This window comes from Pezoporus wallicus, unplaced genomic scaffold (assembly GCF_028554395.1).
Source record: "Pezoporus wallicus isolate ANWC-B61680 ecotype Strahan unplaced genomic scaffold, APGP_CSIRO_Pwel_v1 contig_2908, whole genome shotgun sequence".
In the NCBI taxonomy this organism is placed as follows: Eukaryota; Metazoa; Chordata; class Aves; order Psittaciformes; family Psittacidae; genus Pezoporus; species Pezoporus wallicus.
This window is the reverse complement of record NW_026642179.1, coordinates 1,242,512-1,258,278: the sequence shown is the minus strand read 5'-3', so window position 1 is coordinate 1,258,278 and position 15,767 is coordinate 1,242,512. Positions and strand designations below refer to the sequence as shown.

General features: G+C 35.8%; 1 protein-coding gene across 1 annotated transcript in view; it reads left to right on the top strand.

The window, feature by feature from the left end:
• The window catches only part of PIK3C2G (phosphatidylinositol-4-phosphate 3-kinase catalytic subunit type 2 gamma), a 208,370-nt gene that overhangs the window by 122,516 nt on the left and 70,087 nt on the right, over positions 1 to 15,767 (top strand). The window contains exons 22-24 of the mRNA XM_057428016.1: positions 1,499 to 1,628; positions 3,586 to 3,722; positions 6,333 to 6,502. Of these exons, the coding sequence (XP_057283999.1) occupies positions 1,499 to 1,628; positions 3,586 to 3,722; positions 6,333 to 6,502 (437 nt within the window). The remainder of the gene's footprint in view (positions 1 to 1,498; positions 1,629 to 3,585; positions 3,723 to 6,332; positions 6,503 to 15,767) is intronic.

The window sequence follows — 15,767 nt, the reverse complement described above, 5'->3', positions numbered from 1 at the left end:
AGAGATCAGGACAGTGCTGTGTCCATCCACAGAAGACAGTACATGTAATTTAAAGTTACTTCCCTTTCAAAAGAGCAAAAATCTTACATAACAGTGGATATTGTTTTTAAAGGAGAATACTGAAGTTTGTAAAATGGCTGATGAATATGATATGGTCAGTGTTGCGAAAGACATTATTCCTAGACCTTTTGCAGTATAGTTTTTCGAACCAGAAGTCTGTTAGTGGAGGCTAGCAATGTTAAGTTTTCCTGAATATTCAGAGATCTGGTTCTTGTACTATTTCATCTGAGAATCAATGTTAAATAGATAGGTTCCTACTTAGCTAAGTAAATGCCTGCTTATGGGGCATTTAAACATTTGTGCTGGTTCTGTCTAGACTGTATCTTCCCTGCCCAGTAACATTCAACAAACAAACAACTGTCCAGTTGCAGTTTTAGCAATATTGCAGCTGACATCACTATCTCCTGTCAGCAAACCATTGTGGTAATATATCTTGTACTATAGTTTCTTTGTTTAGTCATTATGGTTAATGTGTATGGAAAATGATAAGCCTTGATATCATGCTCCATTGTCTACTGACTTCATGCGTGAGACAAGGAGAGAAGGTAAGTGGAGCGAATAAGATTTTTCACAGGTTTAGGTACTATGAAGGGTTAGTTGGAGTCAAGATTACTTTTAAATAAAAGAAAAATAGATTTGGATTTTTTCTTTTTAAAATGAGATTATGTGTTCTCAAGTACTCATTTCATGGCAGTGAACGTCTGTAGATTGGAATGCTTGTATAAAAAGGATGTAATAAAAGAATAAACCCCTTAAAAATACCAGCAAAAATCACTTGTATTTAGATAGGGTGGGAAAGGGGAAACAAAAAAAAGCAGGGCTTATGTTTTCACAGCCCATTTACTCAATCATGGTTGAAAATAATCTCATCATTACTTCTTGTGCCTATAATTAAAGCCCCATTTCACTAAGATTATTGTTTGACTGACTCCATGGGGAGAGCAGTCAACACCACATCAGTGTTTGAAACTGAATATGAATCATGTAATGGATAAAATACAAATTCATGATAAAATTCCCCTTCAGCCTGCTGCAAATACCAAGTTGTGAAGCTTAACATTAGCCAAACACTGTCATTTATGAAAAGGGATCTAGCATTAGGTAGACTTCAGAATGTAACTAAATTAGGATCCTACCTCCGGATTAAATTTTCAAACTCTCATAATTACATAGGAATAATAAGCAGCAGGGCTGCGGTGAATCAGGGATCATTTGTAACCATCTCAGCGGCTGTCAAAACTGTTTCTGCTTATGTGCGCCATCTACACTGTCCTCTTCCGACATGGAAAGATAAGTAGCAATTTTGAAGAAAAACGAGAGGGATTTACTGCAAAATGAATGTAGCTATTTTGGTGGGGGAAAAAGTCTAAATGAAATAGGAAGTTATTTCTATCTGGTATTGGAGGAGAAGCTTGGTCTTCTTGTGCAATTTTCACAGATAGGCGATGATCTACGTCAAGATATGCTGGTTCTGCAAATTATTCGAGTAATGGACAGCATTTGGCTCCAAGAGGGACTGGATATGCAAATGATCATTTATAGGTGTTTATCTACAGGAAAAGGCCAAGGTCAGTTTTAGATTATAAAAGTTACCTGTATTACATTATTCATATTTCATGTAAACAACAGTATTCAAAAATCCTCCCTGTAGCTTTTATTTTCATGGATGTCTTATTTATCTTCCTCCTTTAAGAAAAAAACCAAAACAATGCTTAGAATTTCAGTTACTCCAGCCCTGAATTTTAATGTTCATTTTATTTATTCATTCCGCCTCTCCAGAAGAAGTGAAACCAAACTCATTGAATTTTGTAGCAGCTTAGGCTAGAATTTTCCAAAAGCTTTAACACCATCGGTTTGCGCCAGATTCTTAAAAGTAACTTCACACATCAAGAAGAGAGCTTTGGAGAATATTTGCCATTGCTGCTGAAGTTTTAACCCAGTGTGATCCTGCATAGGTGCTTAAATGAACCTGTAGCATGTGGCTACAGAAAGTACCTCTAGTGATGACAGCTTCACAGTGTTGATTTTGAAACACTAATATTGCAATTTATGCTGCTAAGGGCAGGTCTGACTCATCTGAAAGCTCTTTTTTTCTCTCTTTTGTGGTTGTTACAGCAGATCTGTAGCTGGACACCAATTGCTTGCTAAACAAATTTACTGACAGCAATGAGCCTACTATTTTTTACTGACTCTCCAGTCTTTTACTGAAAATAATCCTTGCACAAATAGAAGATTGATGTATCCAGATTACCTGCTGTACAAAACTATTAAAATTAAAAATTAAAAACAATCATTGCTTTCTGAGCTACAAAGAGAAAATGAGAGAGGATGAATGATCTGAAGGAACTAGGAGAAAGTTTAGATGAGTTCACATGATGGGTGTTAAGGTGACCTGAAAGACTCCTTCTTTCTTTGTAGAGATGTGAGTCAAAACTTAAGGCTTCTGCTTCAAATGCACGTAGTACAAGAACACTGTTTCCGATCATATTATAGTCTCTGCTAAATACTAGCACTTAATTTGATGTTTGCAAGTAAGATACAGAGATCATCTGCAGGTATTCTCTGCCTGACAGTCTCTTCCTTTCAGCACCATAGCAGCAGAAAACCTCTTGGTGTCCAACAGGTTTTCCACACAATGTCTTTCTTATGAGCTACAAAAGTGCTAATATAAGTGATTTACACTTAATGATTAGGGATAAAAGGACCAAGTGACTTCCCTGTGGTCATACAGTATATGTGCTTAAGTAAACTTGTGTACCCAGGTCTTCCCAGTCGTAGGCTAATGACTTACTCCATGGGCTAGCTTTTGCATGCAAGGAAGTAGGTGATGATAATTTCATAGTCATGGGAACAATGAAATTACTTTTCACAGAAATGCATCAGGGGACCACACATGGGGACAGGGACAGAAGGCAGCAAGCAGGGTCTCAGTTCCAAAAAAGGGATTACGTGCATGCAATAGAGACAGAGAGGACTCAAGTGAAGCATTGCAAAATGCTTGGCTTCTCTCTGCACTTCAAAGTCCCAGTTTATGTCATATTGGATCAGACTAATTTCTGCATTATCTACTATCCTTTCTCCCAGCTGTGATTAGCATCACATACTGCAGAAAAATATATGTAGCATTCTAGACAGTAAACACATATGAAATATTTCACAGTAAATAGCTAATCCTATTTTTTACAGATTTTTGTTCATTTTGTACATATTTTACCAACTTTGAATCTCATTAAATTGTTGTCCTTATTTGTACCTTAGGCAGTTATGTCCACAATATTTTTATTGTGTTTTTTTTTATTTCTGATTCACAGAACTGCCATTTTTTACTGTCCTTTGTGTTTTGTTTCCAAGGAGAAAGAGAAAACCAGTTCTGATCCATATTTTCTATTGCATTCATTATTTTTTAAGCTTTTTTGAATGTATTTTTTTCTGCATGGAATGATCCAACAATAGGCAATATGTATTGATGTTCTTATCTTTTTAAAATTAAAGGTTTTTCATGCAAACTCTTTTCTATCTGATTAGGGTTGGTACAGATGGTGCCAGATGCTACCACACTAGCGAAGATCCACAGGGAGTCTGGACTGATAGGACCATTGAAAGAAAACACAATTAAAAAATGGTTCCGCCATCACCATCCTCTGGAATCAAGTTACCAAGAGGTAACATCAAAATGAAGCTTATTATACATTTCACGTTTTACCATGGGGAAAAAAAAAAACAAATGCCAGTAAGCAGCAAAAACAAATGACTCAGACACAAGACAAGCAAGTCACATGCATAGAAGTCAGGGAGTTGACTTGAATGCCACTCTCTAAGGAGATACTTCTCTGGATCAGGTGCATTGCAATACATTTCCTATAAAAAATGTGTCATAGAGATTTTTGAAATTTAGTAGTAAAGTGAAATAGAAATGAAGTATTGAACTCTAAGCATTTATTTTTAGGTCAGCTCTCTAAATACTTTATTTTATATAAACCACGCAAAGTCTCAGTGAATTTCCTGTAGCTGGAAAAACCCATGTCAGTAGACACAGTTTTAGAAAGCTGCTTTATCAAAACTACCTAGTCATATGACACATAAAATCATGCTTTTCATATCACATTGTGGGATCCTATGTAATGCATCTGATTTTATGAAACTAGGCATTATGCATGAGCCAAAAAATTAGCAATTTTATTTATAGAAGCAGATGTTTCCCAAACCAACCTATTAATTCTTTGTTGGTTGAGCATGTTCTGAGGCCCATGAAAAACTTAACGTTTATGTTGCTGGACAATTCTTAGAAACCTACTCTGTGCCCACAGTAGATTAGTAGCCAAAATCTTGAATTTAAAGAGGACCTTTGAGTGTTTACCACTCTGAAAATTGTTTCTATAACAGTTTATCAGGCGATATACAGCATAAATAAGTTTGTTAGCTTTTAATAATTTTGTAGCTATTCCACAGGCATTTGTTCATCCTCATTTTCATAAGTACACTTGAATTCCTGGTGTATCATCTTGATTCAATTAAACAGGAACAATCTGTTGAGATTATTTTTTAAGTTTGTAAGTTTACAGTGTTATGGTAGAAGTGCAGCCAACATTTCAATTGAAAAGTTACTCTTAGTTATTGATTACAAACCTGATTTCTTGCTGCTGCTGTGGTTTTTCAAAACTCCCATTAATGTAGAATATTCTAAAACCAATTATCCATTTTCTTTCAGTTTTTTTAAACATAAAATGCAGTTGGATCTGATTGCATGGGGCATGCATAAAACTGCTACTGTGCATTCACTTTGCACTCTTTGGTGAATGAACCTTTCTCTTTTTTTACTCCTTCATGATTTTTTGCTCATGCAATACTCTATCTAAGGTGCTCAAGAAAACTAATTCAGAATAACCTTTAATATCATTATTTTATAGTTGGGTGAGCAAAATCACAGAAAGCTTAGGTTTTTTTTTATCCAAGGTCTTCGACGTGAATAAGTGGTGCCGTCTGACATAAAATTCAGCTAATTCTTGTTCTGTGACCTATGTTTTCCACAGTGCTGTGGAATGTATCAGCCATTGCAGGTGGCACCCTACATCTACAGGGAAATCCTAAATGCCTAAATAATGACTTCCCTTGGACAATGTAGCTTTTGTCCAAAAACATAAAGATTACAGATTAGGGTTTTGGAGGTTTTTATATAAATCAATTTGATTATGATATAGATTTATGGGAGATTAACACTTCTGAATAAGAACTGAGTTTTCAGTAAGACTGAAAAAAATACTAAAGCTGTTCCTTATGCTTTGGGGTAGAAGAGTCATCGTTTGAATCAGGAGTAACTGCCCCTGAAAGAGGACACTGAACATTTGTGTTGTGTTGTGAAAGTGGCTGGTTGGATTCTTCTACTAGGAGAAGTCACAATTTTTAAACACTTCCCTCTGAAGTTAGCAGAAAACTTGGGCTACACCTGTAAGCGTTTGTGGTGAGCAAATCATTAGCTTGTGCATTTTCCTGCATCTGCCATGGGCACAATTTTGGCAAGGAGGAATGCCACAATGTAATAATTAAAGAGATTTATGAAGTAGATCTGAATGAACCAGTCCACTTATATGAAGCAGACTGACCACGAAAGTACACATCTCCACCATGTAAAAGAGCACCAGAAGAGGATGTTACATTAAACATGACTATTAGACTGGTTTTTGATTTAATCACTGTCTTGGGTTCTGTCTGCAGAAGACTAGTTTTAATCCCATAATCTATTCAGATTTGCAGATGCTACAAGCAGAAAGCAATTTAGCCTTTTTTTGCTTCAGTTAATTTCTGTAAAATGGGTTTTAATTGGGGGGGGCAGGAATATATTGGGGCTTGATTATTAGGGTTTGAGAAAAGCAATTGAGTTCTGGAGAAAAAAGACCCATATAGATACTGAACAGTACAGTGGATATAAAATAACCAGCTCTCACTGCAAAACAAATGGTTAAATTTGTGGATTTCCAAGTAATTTCTAAACAATGGTTTTTACAATATACATGCTATTGAACAGAAAATGTCAGCTTCCTGCCAAAAGCTTGTTTTTCTTGCATACATTTCACCTTAGAAATTTTCTATAGCATTCAAGTGTGTCCATAATACACAAGGTGAAAATCTCAGGCATAAAATTGTTTTTGTATCGGAACTTTGAAATTTGTGTATTACTTGTATGAGTACCATTCCTACAACATGCATAGCATTTGTAGAAGTCCAAACAAGTAATTCTGAATATTTCCATTAAGTGCTTTTGTTTTACTAACTAGGCAATAAGGAATTTCTTTTATTCCTGCGCTGGCTGGTGTGTTGTTACCTTCATTCTGGGAGTCTGTGATCGACACAATGACAATATAATGCTGACAAATGCCGGACACATGTTCCACATAGATTTTGGAAGATTTTTAGGTCATGCGCAGACATTTGGAAGCATAAAAAGGTTAGTATCTATAGTAACGCACATAGTAAACTTCAAAGCAATGTTCTGAAATGTCACAGCCTTATCTGCTCCCATGGAAAAACTACAAATGAGGTCACGCTTTTTTTTTTTCTTAATTTTCCAAAACACCTTTTGTTGTTCACAAAACCTCTAAAAAATATAGGAATGACTAGAAGAGGAATTAAGAGAGGTTGGAGATCCCCTTTCAGTCAAAAAAAGAAAAAAAGTAGATAAATATAAGTCCTTGTTTGGTCAGAGATTGGAATGATGCATTTCAATAACGACCAGAATAATAGTCTATGCCAAAATAATTCTCATGTCTGTTGTTTTTTTCTAACAGAAGATTGTTCCTATAATGGAACCAAAATCATAGATGTATCTAAATGACCACTGTCTTCCCATATTCATAGAAAATCAAATAATTTTCACATAGACATGGATAATAATTACATTATTCCTCTGTGGGTAAAATTGCAAGCTTTTTCATTATCTTTTGAAGTTTTATATCAACCACACTGAGCTCAGGGGCTGTTTCGTAACTATGATTTGACCTAAACAAGACTGTAGTTTTTCTTTGTTTCAATCTGGGATGTAACTTTCCCGTAATAAAGATAAAATAGTGTGATCATGTATTCAAGTTCCTGATGGGATCATACTATGGAGAGATGAATTGGGATGGAATAAGAATACATAAAACAATGGCAGTATGTGCAAAACACAAAGAAGCTGTTATAACAGAGTAGAGATGAACCCTAATGATAGATAGATAGATAGATAGATAGATAGATGATAGATAGATAGATAGATAGATAGATAGATAGATAGATAGATAGATAGATAGATAGATAAATGATCCCTAATACTGACAAAATGTGATGTGTGTGGGGGGAGTTGTCTTTCCTCCATGTTTCCTAATAATTCCAGAACAAGTCCCAGAATTCAGTTTGAGCTAACTTTTCCTTTCTTTCTTCTTTTTATTTTTTATTATTGTAAGCTGGCCTTTGACTGTTCTAGACTATCTCAGTGTGTTAGACGGAAATAACAGTGTGGGAGTATTGATATCAGGGAAGCTGATGGGGATAATAAGTACTTCTAAGTCAGGCAGTCAAAAGATTTAGTTGTGGTGCTCAGAATTATCATCAATCATTCAAGATATGCTCCCTTAATCCTCCTTATTTGCTGTGAAAAGAATAAAGCAGAACAGAGCAATAAAAATAAGATGCTCATGCACATTCTGAGTCAAGTGCTGCATCCTTCACTTCAGCAAATTTTGTCCTGGAGCCTAATAGGAATTTCCTTGAGCAGTAATTTTGCATGAGTGAAGAATCTAGTTTGAGTGAACAACTGGATGAAGCAAACACAGGGGGACACACAACAACCAAATTTAAACAAAAATAATGTAATAGCAATAATAAAAATATTAATTTTACTGTTTTACAACTACATCTTACTACATCTTCTTATTAAGTCTATGAAAATTACTTAAAATATAGTCACTTCTATAAGCAACCACAATTTTTTCCCCAGTTTCTTTATGCAGTATATTACTTTAAAGCTATAGGCTAAAATAATACATTTCTGGACCTCTATTCATGAAGTGCCCTCATGGTTCCATAGTAAAACTAAGACTTACATGTAACAGCAGGTTGTGAACATCATGGGACAATAGTTGTCTTTCTTATACTACATGCAGGTGATAATGACTACCGTTCTCATGAGCTGTACGCACCTTCATGAAATGTAACATGTTAGTTGTAATGCAGGAACACAGGGATATCACATTTCTATGTCCCATAAATTTCAGGCTTTCTCAAAATTTGAAAACCTCAGTGCTATTTGTATCTACTCATTCCCACAAGAAAAGTCCTGAAACAGGTTAAGCCTCTGGTTATTTTAACAGCTCTTTATATTGGATTTCTATTTGAGTTCTTATTAGATTTTTATTTGAGTTCTTTGCACCCCAACAATATTGAACGTCTAAAGAAATATTAATAAAACAGCAGTACAGTGCTTTCAAATCTTTAGAGTTATTAATGCTGACCCTTGAGGTTATGTACAGTAGATACTGTACATAGAATTGTGAAGTTCTGTAGGTGGCTTTAAAAAATGAAAGTCATCTGATGCGAATCCCTACACATGCCACTGGTCTTTACACACATCACACAAATAAACTTGGTTTTATTTGTAGAATAAAATCTGTGCAAATGAATGAGGGCTTATAGAAAAGGAGTCCATTTCTGAACTGTTTGTCATTCCTTCAAGAATTTAAGAAGCTGCTTGCCACAGCTGCCCTTTTTCTGTTCTCAAGGAGCTCTTTTTGCCATTACCAGACTTACTCCTCATACAGCTTCATGAGGATAAGTCCTCTGCAGCATTCTGCATATTTCTGCTGATGTAAGTAAAGTGAAAGGCATACGTGGCAGTTTTGAGACTGGCACACTGTCATGTATGGTCTGCAGTTCTTTCTATCAAATCCAGTATGAGTCTTCAGAGAACCCTTTGAAGCTGGTATGGTTCATGCAGTCATTAGCACTTTTGTAATCATGACTGTGTAACACCACAACATGGGATTAGTTAACTTTTCTAATTCCTGCCCTCTGTCTTTTCCACTTTTGTGTACAATCATAGTGCGGCAAATATGTTAAATAGTACTGTCTTTACTTGGGTATAGGAACTAGTGTTTCAGAAGCGTGGAGGGAGATGTATGCTGTATCCAACCAATAGCATAACAGAGCTTGGCAGGAGAATTATTCCCAAAGTCCCATAGGGAACTTTCTTACTAAACCACATTTCTTTTCTTTCTTTTTTTTTTTTTTTTTAGTTATACTGGATGAAATATTCTGTAAGTGGTAATAAAATACTCTTTTTCATTCTCTTATCCAGACCCTGTATTTGACCCTAAAGTCTCCTAAATCAGTGCATTCTACAGATATACTTCAAACTGTATGAGGAAATGCTTCTTATTTAATTTCATGTAATTGTCCCATTTGTTATATAACGTGTATTCTGTGAGAATCATCTTAGACCCATTCCAGCTCAAACAGGTGTAATATTATCCAGGTAATCATACAGGACTAGGTCAGTTGTCATAGGGTACAGAAGGTGTCTGGCTCATGGTTTTGCCTCTGTGCTTTCCTTTCTTTTGTTTTCTTCTTTTTGGTTCTGACCAGTGCCTTTTGAGAATTTCTTCTTTGGTGAATTAAGAAATAAGAGATTTAAATCCTGTGCTAATTGAACTAATCCTGACTTCATCAGTCTCATCTGCTCCACTACCAATCACTTCCAGCACTGTCATACATATTTTTTCAGTCAGTGATGTATAGTCTGAAACCTGATGGCAAGATACAGAGTAGTCCAGCTCATGGCACACTGTGAATTCACACTTTGATAACCTAGGTATCTTTTTTTTTTTTTTTTAATGCCAATCATCCTGATTATTTACAACACTCACTGGCCTTTATTTTCCCTGATCTGAATCACAGACACACTCTTGTCTCTTTGCCAAACTAGTCCGTCATCTTGGTGTGGTTTTCCCAGAAGTTAAATTTGCTAAACTGGTTTTCTTCTACAAAGGTAATTAATAGAGGCAGCCTAACTATTCCATTGGGAAATTCCAGTTTTTTGAAGGAAGCTTCTAAAATATGGGAAAATTATGTTTCCCACACTTTCTTCCTATGTGTTTTCCTATACTGAAAAACACTGAACAATGTCTGAGCATGTAAAAAAATAAAGTGACACTTTTTATTTTAAAAGTAACTTATTTTATTTTTAGTGTTAATAACCTAAAATGACTGTTACTGCTGCACTGGAAGTGTTTATTTAAAAAAAAAAAAAAATTCAGGTCTTTCTTTCTAAACCAGAAAAGTTGGCAAATAGATAGGGAAAAATAACTTGTAGCTACATTCTTTAATTACGTTGTATCTACATGTGTTCTACCTTTTTATAAAAAGTGGGGAAGAAGGAAGATAGGAATTTGAGAATTTCACTTTTTTTTTTTTTTTGTGCCTATTAAAAATTTTATTTAGTGTACTTATCAAAAGAATTGACTAAAACCTGAAGTAAAAACTTAAAGTAGAATCACTTTTCATTTTCTAAATTTGTACATGGAAACTGTTGGAGTAACCTGTATTACCTGCTGTGAGATTTCATTAGGAATTCTTGCTATGCCTATTTATTAATTTGTTTTCTGCAGTTCAGATTTATTTTTCTGAAATCATTGATCTGGAGTTCCTACTTTATGTGAACTGGTAACTCCTAATTATCTGCCAGGATCCACTTTCATCACTTCCTATATGCCACTTTACAAAAATCTCTAGCTGAAATCCTGGAAAGATTTAATTCCATAAATTAAAGAACCTTAGTAGCTTCAATGATCTTAATAGGATTATACAGATGTTTGAAGATAGTCATATACATAAATCTTTGCATAAAGACTGGAAGGTGAAATATGCATGAAGACCTAACGGGGAAACAATGTCACCTTCAAGGTGACAAGGCCTAAAGGGGCTTGAATACATGAGGCATGAAGTCCATCACTTCTGAAAGTCACGTGTCTGTAATTGCCCTGAATTAAACACCAAAAGCACAAGTCAAGTCTGAGAACATCTGAGCAGCACAAGTTGCAGTCATGAGTTTCAGATGCACTTCTGTTATATTTGCCTGTCTTAAAGAGTATGTGTTTATTGTTGCCATTCTGATGCTTTCTTTAATTATCAAGCCTGGATAGTAGTTTGCCCTTTACCACTGGTTATTTGTTTTCAATAATAGACTCTTCTGGAGGGCATTCAAATAAACCTTTTTGGAATGAGAGTAAATTATGTTCACTGTCCACTTAATTTTTTTGGTTATCTTTTTCAAAGTACCCATACAGTGAAGGGAGGTGCTGTTTTTCTCACACAGAAAGTACCCTATCAACTTTCTGCTTCAGAGATTTTATTCCTGCCCTCACCCCTTCCCTCCTTCTCTTTGTATTAGTCACCCTGTGATTTTTCTGTAGAATGTGACTCTAGAGAAGGGAAGTTTAACAATAAAAGAGAAGTAAAAGGGGAAAAAGACATCATGTTCACTATCCATTTTGATTATATTATTTTATATGTAACCCTTTTTGAAGTATAACTGTTTACAGAGACAAATACTTTCTCTTTTCTGCTCCCATCAGAAGCATCTTATTGTATTACCTCTTTCTCCAAAAGTTTTCTATACATACCTTTTTATGTTCTGACACATAGTCAGGTATACATCAAGCACTTCTAAAATAATTTCTGTTGCTTGATCCTTGGTTTCTTTTTCTGCTTGTTCTGCACACTGTGCCTTTGTCCTTCATCCTTTACTGGGAAGTATACTGATTTAATTCATGTAGAATTTTACCCCCTGCCCTAGGGACTTTCTGTGCAGTTCAATTTCTTCATCACAGGTTTATTTCTCTACTTCGCTTGGTGATATACAAATCTCCTGCAACCATTACTGTGTTTTCCAAATAGCTGTCTCATACTGAAAAGACCTGTTAGCTGAATATTTGATAGCTATGGAATATAACCCTGCTTGTTCTACTTATTTTAAGCCAACTTTTAAGTCTGAGTTTTAAAATCTTTTCCACTAGTGAGGGTCAGTCACAATACAAAAAAGCAGATGTCCAGCAATCTCTATTAACAAGAAGAATTGCTTCAATGTCCTTCTGAATTAAGTCTCAAGTGTTTTGTCAATAGGGTTAGTAGTGAACTCCTAACAAATCTGGAAAATTTGACAGGCTTAGAAAGTGATCTAAGGTATCAGGAATGCTGTACTGAGCACTTTCACATATAGGTATTGAACGTGAAGTATATAAAGGATTTAAATCCACCTTAAAATTGATATGCAATAACAGTCTGATATCTGGTGACTGAATGCAAGCTGCCTAATGTGTGACTGTCTGAACAGGGGATCCTAACTCAGCTCAGAAGGTGCATAAGCTGGACACAGTGATGCTTTTTAACCAGTCAACATAAGATGTGCATGGTTGCAATAAGATAGTGTTTGAAACTATTGAAGACATGTATGTTCTTAAAGTAGAGTACATCTTCTTTCAGGGAGGATCTTTTCAAAACTATACATTCAGCTGACTGTATGAAGTGGTTAAAATTCTGTGACCATAAATGAATAAATTCTGTGGTCGGACCACAGAATAACTAGTGATTGCTGCAGAGACTGGGTCAGTGCAGCCAGAGTGAAAACCATCAAGAGACACCTCAAATTCTTTGCTTTCCCGTCAATTTTCCTATTAACAAGGTAAGGTTCCAGATGAGTCCCTGTGGCAATACACGCTGCAAATACTAGGTGTGCACTAGGGTCTGTAAACATTTCTGACCTCACCTGTCAACGTTTATGTTAGCTGTACTGTCATCATAGTAATCCTGTGGGACCAGGTGTGATCAAATCTCCATGATTTACAAACTCACTAACTTCAGTTGGCCCACAGTGAAAGGGATTTTAAGAAGTCACATTCCCTTGCACTTTGCAAAAGGGGAATAATAGTTACTGTGGTTTAGTTTACATGAGAAAACTACACGTTAACAGAATGATGAATCTGAGCCCTTAGCTTAAGTGAGGGTTATAGCTTGTTTTCTACCATATCTGCTAAGCATGATTAAATCTCAGTGAAACCAATTCATTTACTGGCAGAAGCAGATGAATCTTTCAGAATAGGTCCATCCAATCTGTGAAACATTTCTTTAACTACTGATCAAAATAGCAGGTATGTTCAACACTGTGATTTTACTGGAAAGATAACATTAAGGCTCTTATAGTGAAAACTAATGATAATAGCAAAGTTGATATACACATAAGAAGAGCTAAATGAATAAATAAGGCCATAATGGTTTAACAACTCTCCCCAATAACCTGAAGAAATCAGGAGATTCTTTTTAGTTTCATAGAATCATAGAATAGTTATGGTTGGAAAGGACCTTAAGATCATCTAGTTCCAATCCCCCTGCCATGGGCAGGGACACCTCACACTAAACCATGCCACCCAAGGCTCTGTCCAACCTGGACTTGAATACCACCAGGGATGGAGCATTCACAACCTCCCTGGGCAACCCATTCCAGTGCCTCACCACCCTAACAGGAAAGAATTTCTTCCTTATATCCAATCTAAACTTCCCCTGTTTAAGTTTTAACCCGTTACCCCTTGTCCTGTCACTACAGTCCCTAATGAAGAGTCCCTCTCCAGCATCCCTACAGCCCCCCTTCAGATACTGGAAGGCTGCTATGAGATCTCCACTCAGCCTTCTCTTCTCCAGGCTGAACAACCCCAACTTTCTCAGCCTATCTTCATACGGAAGGTGCTCCAGTCCCCTGATCATCCTCATGACCCTCCTCTGGACTTGTTCCAACAGTTCCATGTCCTTTTTATGTTGAGGACACCAGAACTGCACACAATACTCCAAGCGAGGTCACTGTTTCTTCCTTTAAATATAGATGTTAATATAAAAATAATATGTGTAAAATTGTAATCAGAATTTAGATTCCAAATTAATAGTTAGAAAACTTTTTATGCAGTAGATATCTCAAACAGCAGCATAAAGGGCAGAAAATAGAGTTGAAACCATGTTATCTTTTGCAAATGTAGGTCAAAAATATTAGATGGCATGTTTTGAATGGCCAGGCTATGTAGTTTATCTGAGGCAAGGTTGCTCAGGGCATTCAGGCATCTTTCTGTCTAAGTATTAATGGAATAAGGTCAACACTAAATTCAGACCAGTTTACCCAGGGCTATGTCCAGCTATATCCTGCCAGGGTAATCTTGCCAGGCAACCTGTTTCAATATCTAACTATCCTTACAGTGAAGGGTTTTTTTTCTTATGGCCAGTCAAAACCTCAGCTGTTTCAATTTTCTCTCTTATTCTAGGTGTTTTTAAAAGCTGTTTCAAATTTCCCAATTCACGTTTCTCTTCTGTTCCTATTTATAGCATTGTAATGGCTATTTAGCAATTGAAATTCAGACTGTCGTGTTATTTAGGTGTGGATGGATATGTATCAGGTCTGCCTGATTTGAGGAGTAAAGTCTCTGCTAGAGCCTGCTTACGCTTCAGGAGCAGACTTATCAATGAAACTCTTGGCTTTACTACAAGAAACAGAAAGCAGAAAAGTTATCTAAACATATCTGAACATAAATTTGCAATACAAGCCAGTGAAAATGCAAATGTTATTGAAGTCAGTTGGAAAACTTAACCATCAAGTCCAGCAAGTGTTCATATTTTATGCAAAGCTCAGAACTACTGCTTTATTATGAGGTCACTTAAAATGCATTTACATCATTTAGATTCTAGGCTTGTTGAAGAGACTATCATCTCCTGTAACAGTGATCAGAAGAATAAGCACTATAGAGTTCTTCTGGAGCATTTATCTTCTTGAATGGTTATTTTTCCAGGAGAGGATCGTTTTGTGAAATAGAGGAGAAAGAACACATATCATATAACTTGATGCAAGTTAATGTAGCCTTAGCACAGCTCCTGTAACTTTCAAAAATAATATTAGCATAAGTTAAGAAGGCACTGCCTAGACAGAACTGTTACACTCAGCCATTTGTGGAGGGTACCTACCTGTGTTCCAGTATCGAAAGGATACACCAAATGGCAGACTGTAAGTTTTGTGATGGGACTGATAGCTTTCAATATTTTCATTAGTAATCAGTATGATAGGATAGAGAATATGTTTGCTCATATTTTAGTGGAGGCCTATTGTAAAAGTTTTTGACTATGATGAAAGTTGGAATTAGCATTTTTTCAGTATAATACTACAGACAAGTTGAAAGTGAGTTGATAGAATATTGAATTGGGAAGCAAGAAATACAAAGCAATCCTTTTACTTCACGCAACACTGGTAAAACTTCAGCTGGAGCATTTTCAACATTTTACTTTTAGAAAGATGTGGATAAGGAGTCTAGAGAAATTACATAGTCCAGAGAAAAGCAATTAAAATTATCAGACATCTGGAAAACAAGACTTATGAGAAAAGGCTGAAACAATTGTCTACAGAGATTGAGGAAAGACATAATAAGTCTGCAAATACATTAGAGGCTGCTGTAAAGAAGATGGGATCTTCGTGTTCCCTTAGGAAAGAACAAGAATTAATAGGATGAAAATAAAGCAAGGTTAAATTAGGCATTAAAGAAAAAAACTCAGCAAGGGGAGATACTGGAACAGAAATTTGATAGGGAGTTTAGAGAAGAACTAAAAATTTTGAGAATAGGCTAAATAAGCATGTTTATGGTTGATTTTGTCCTAGT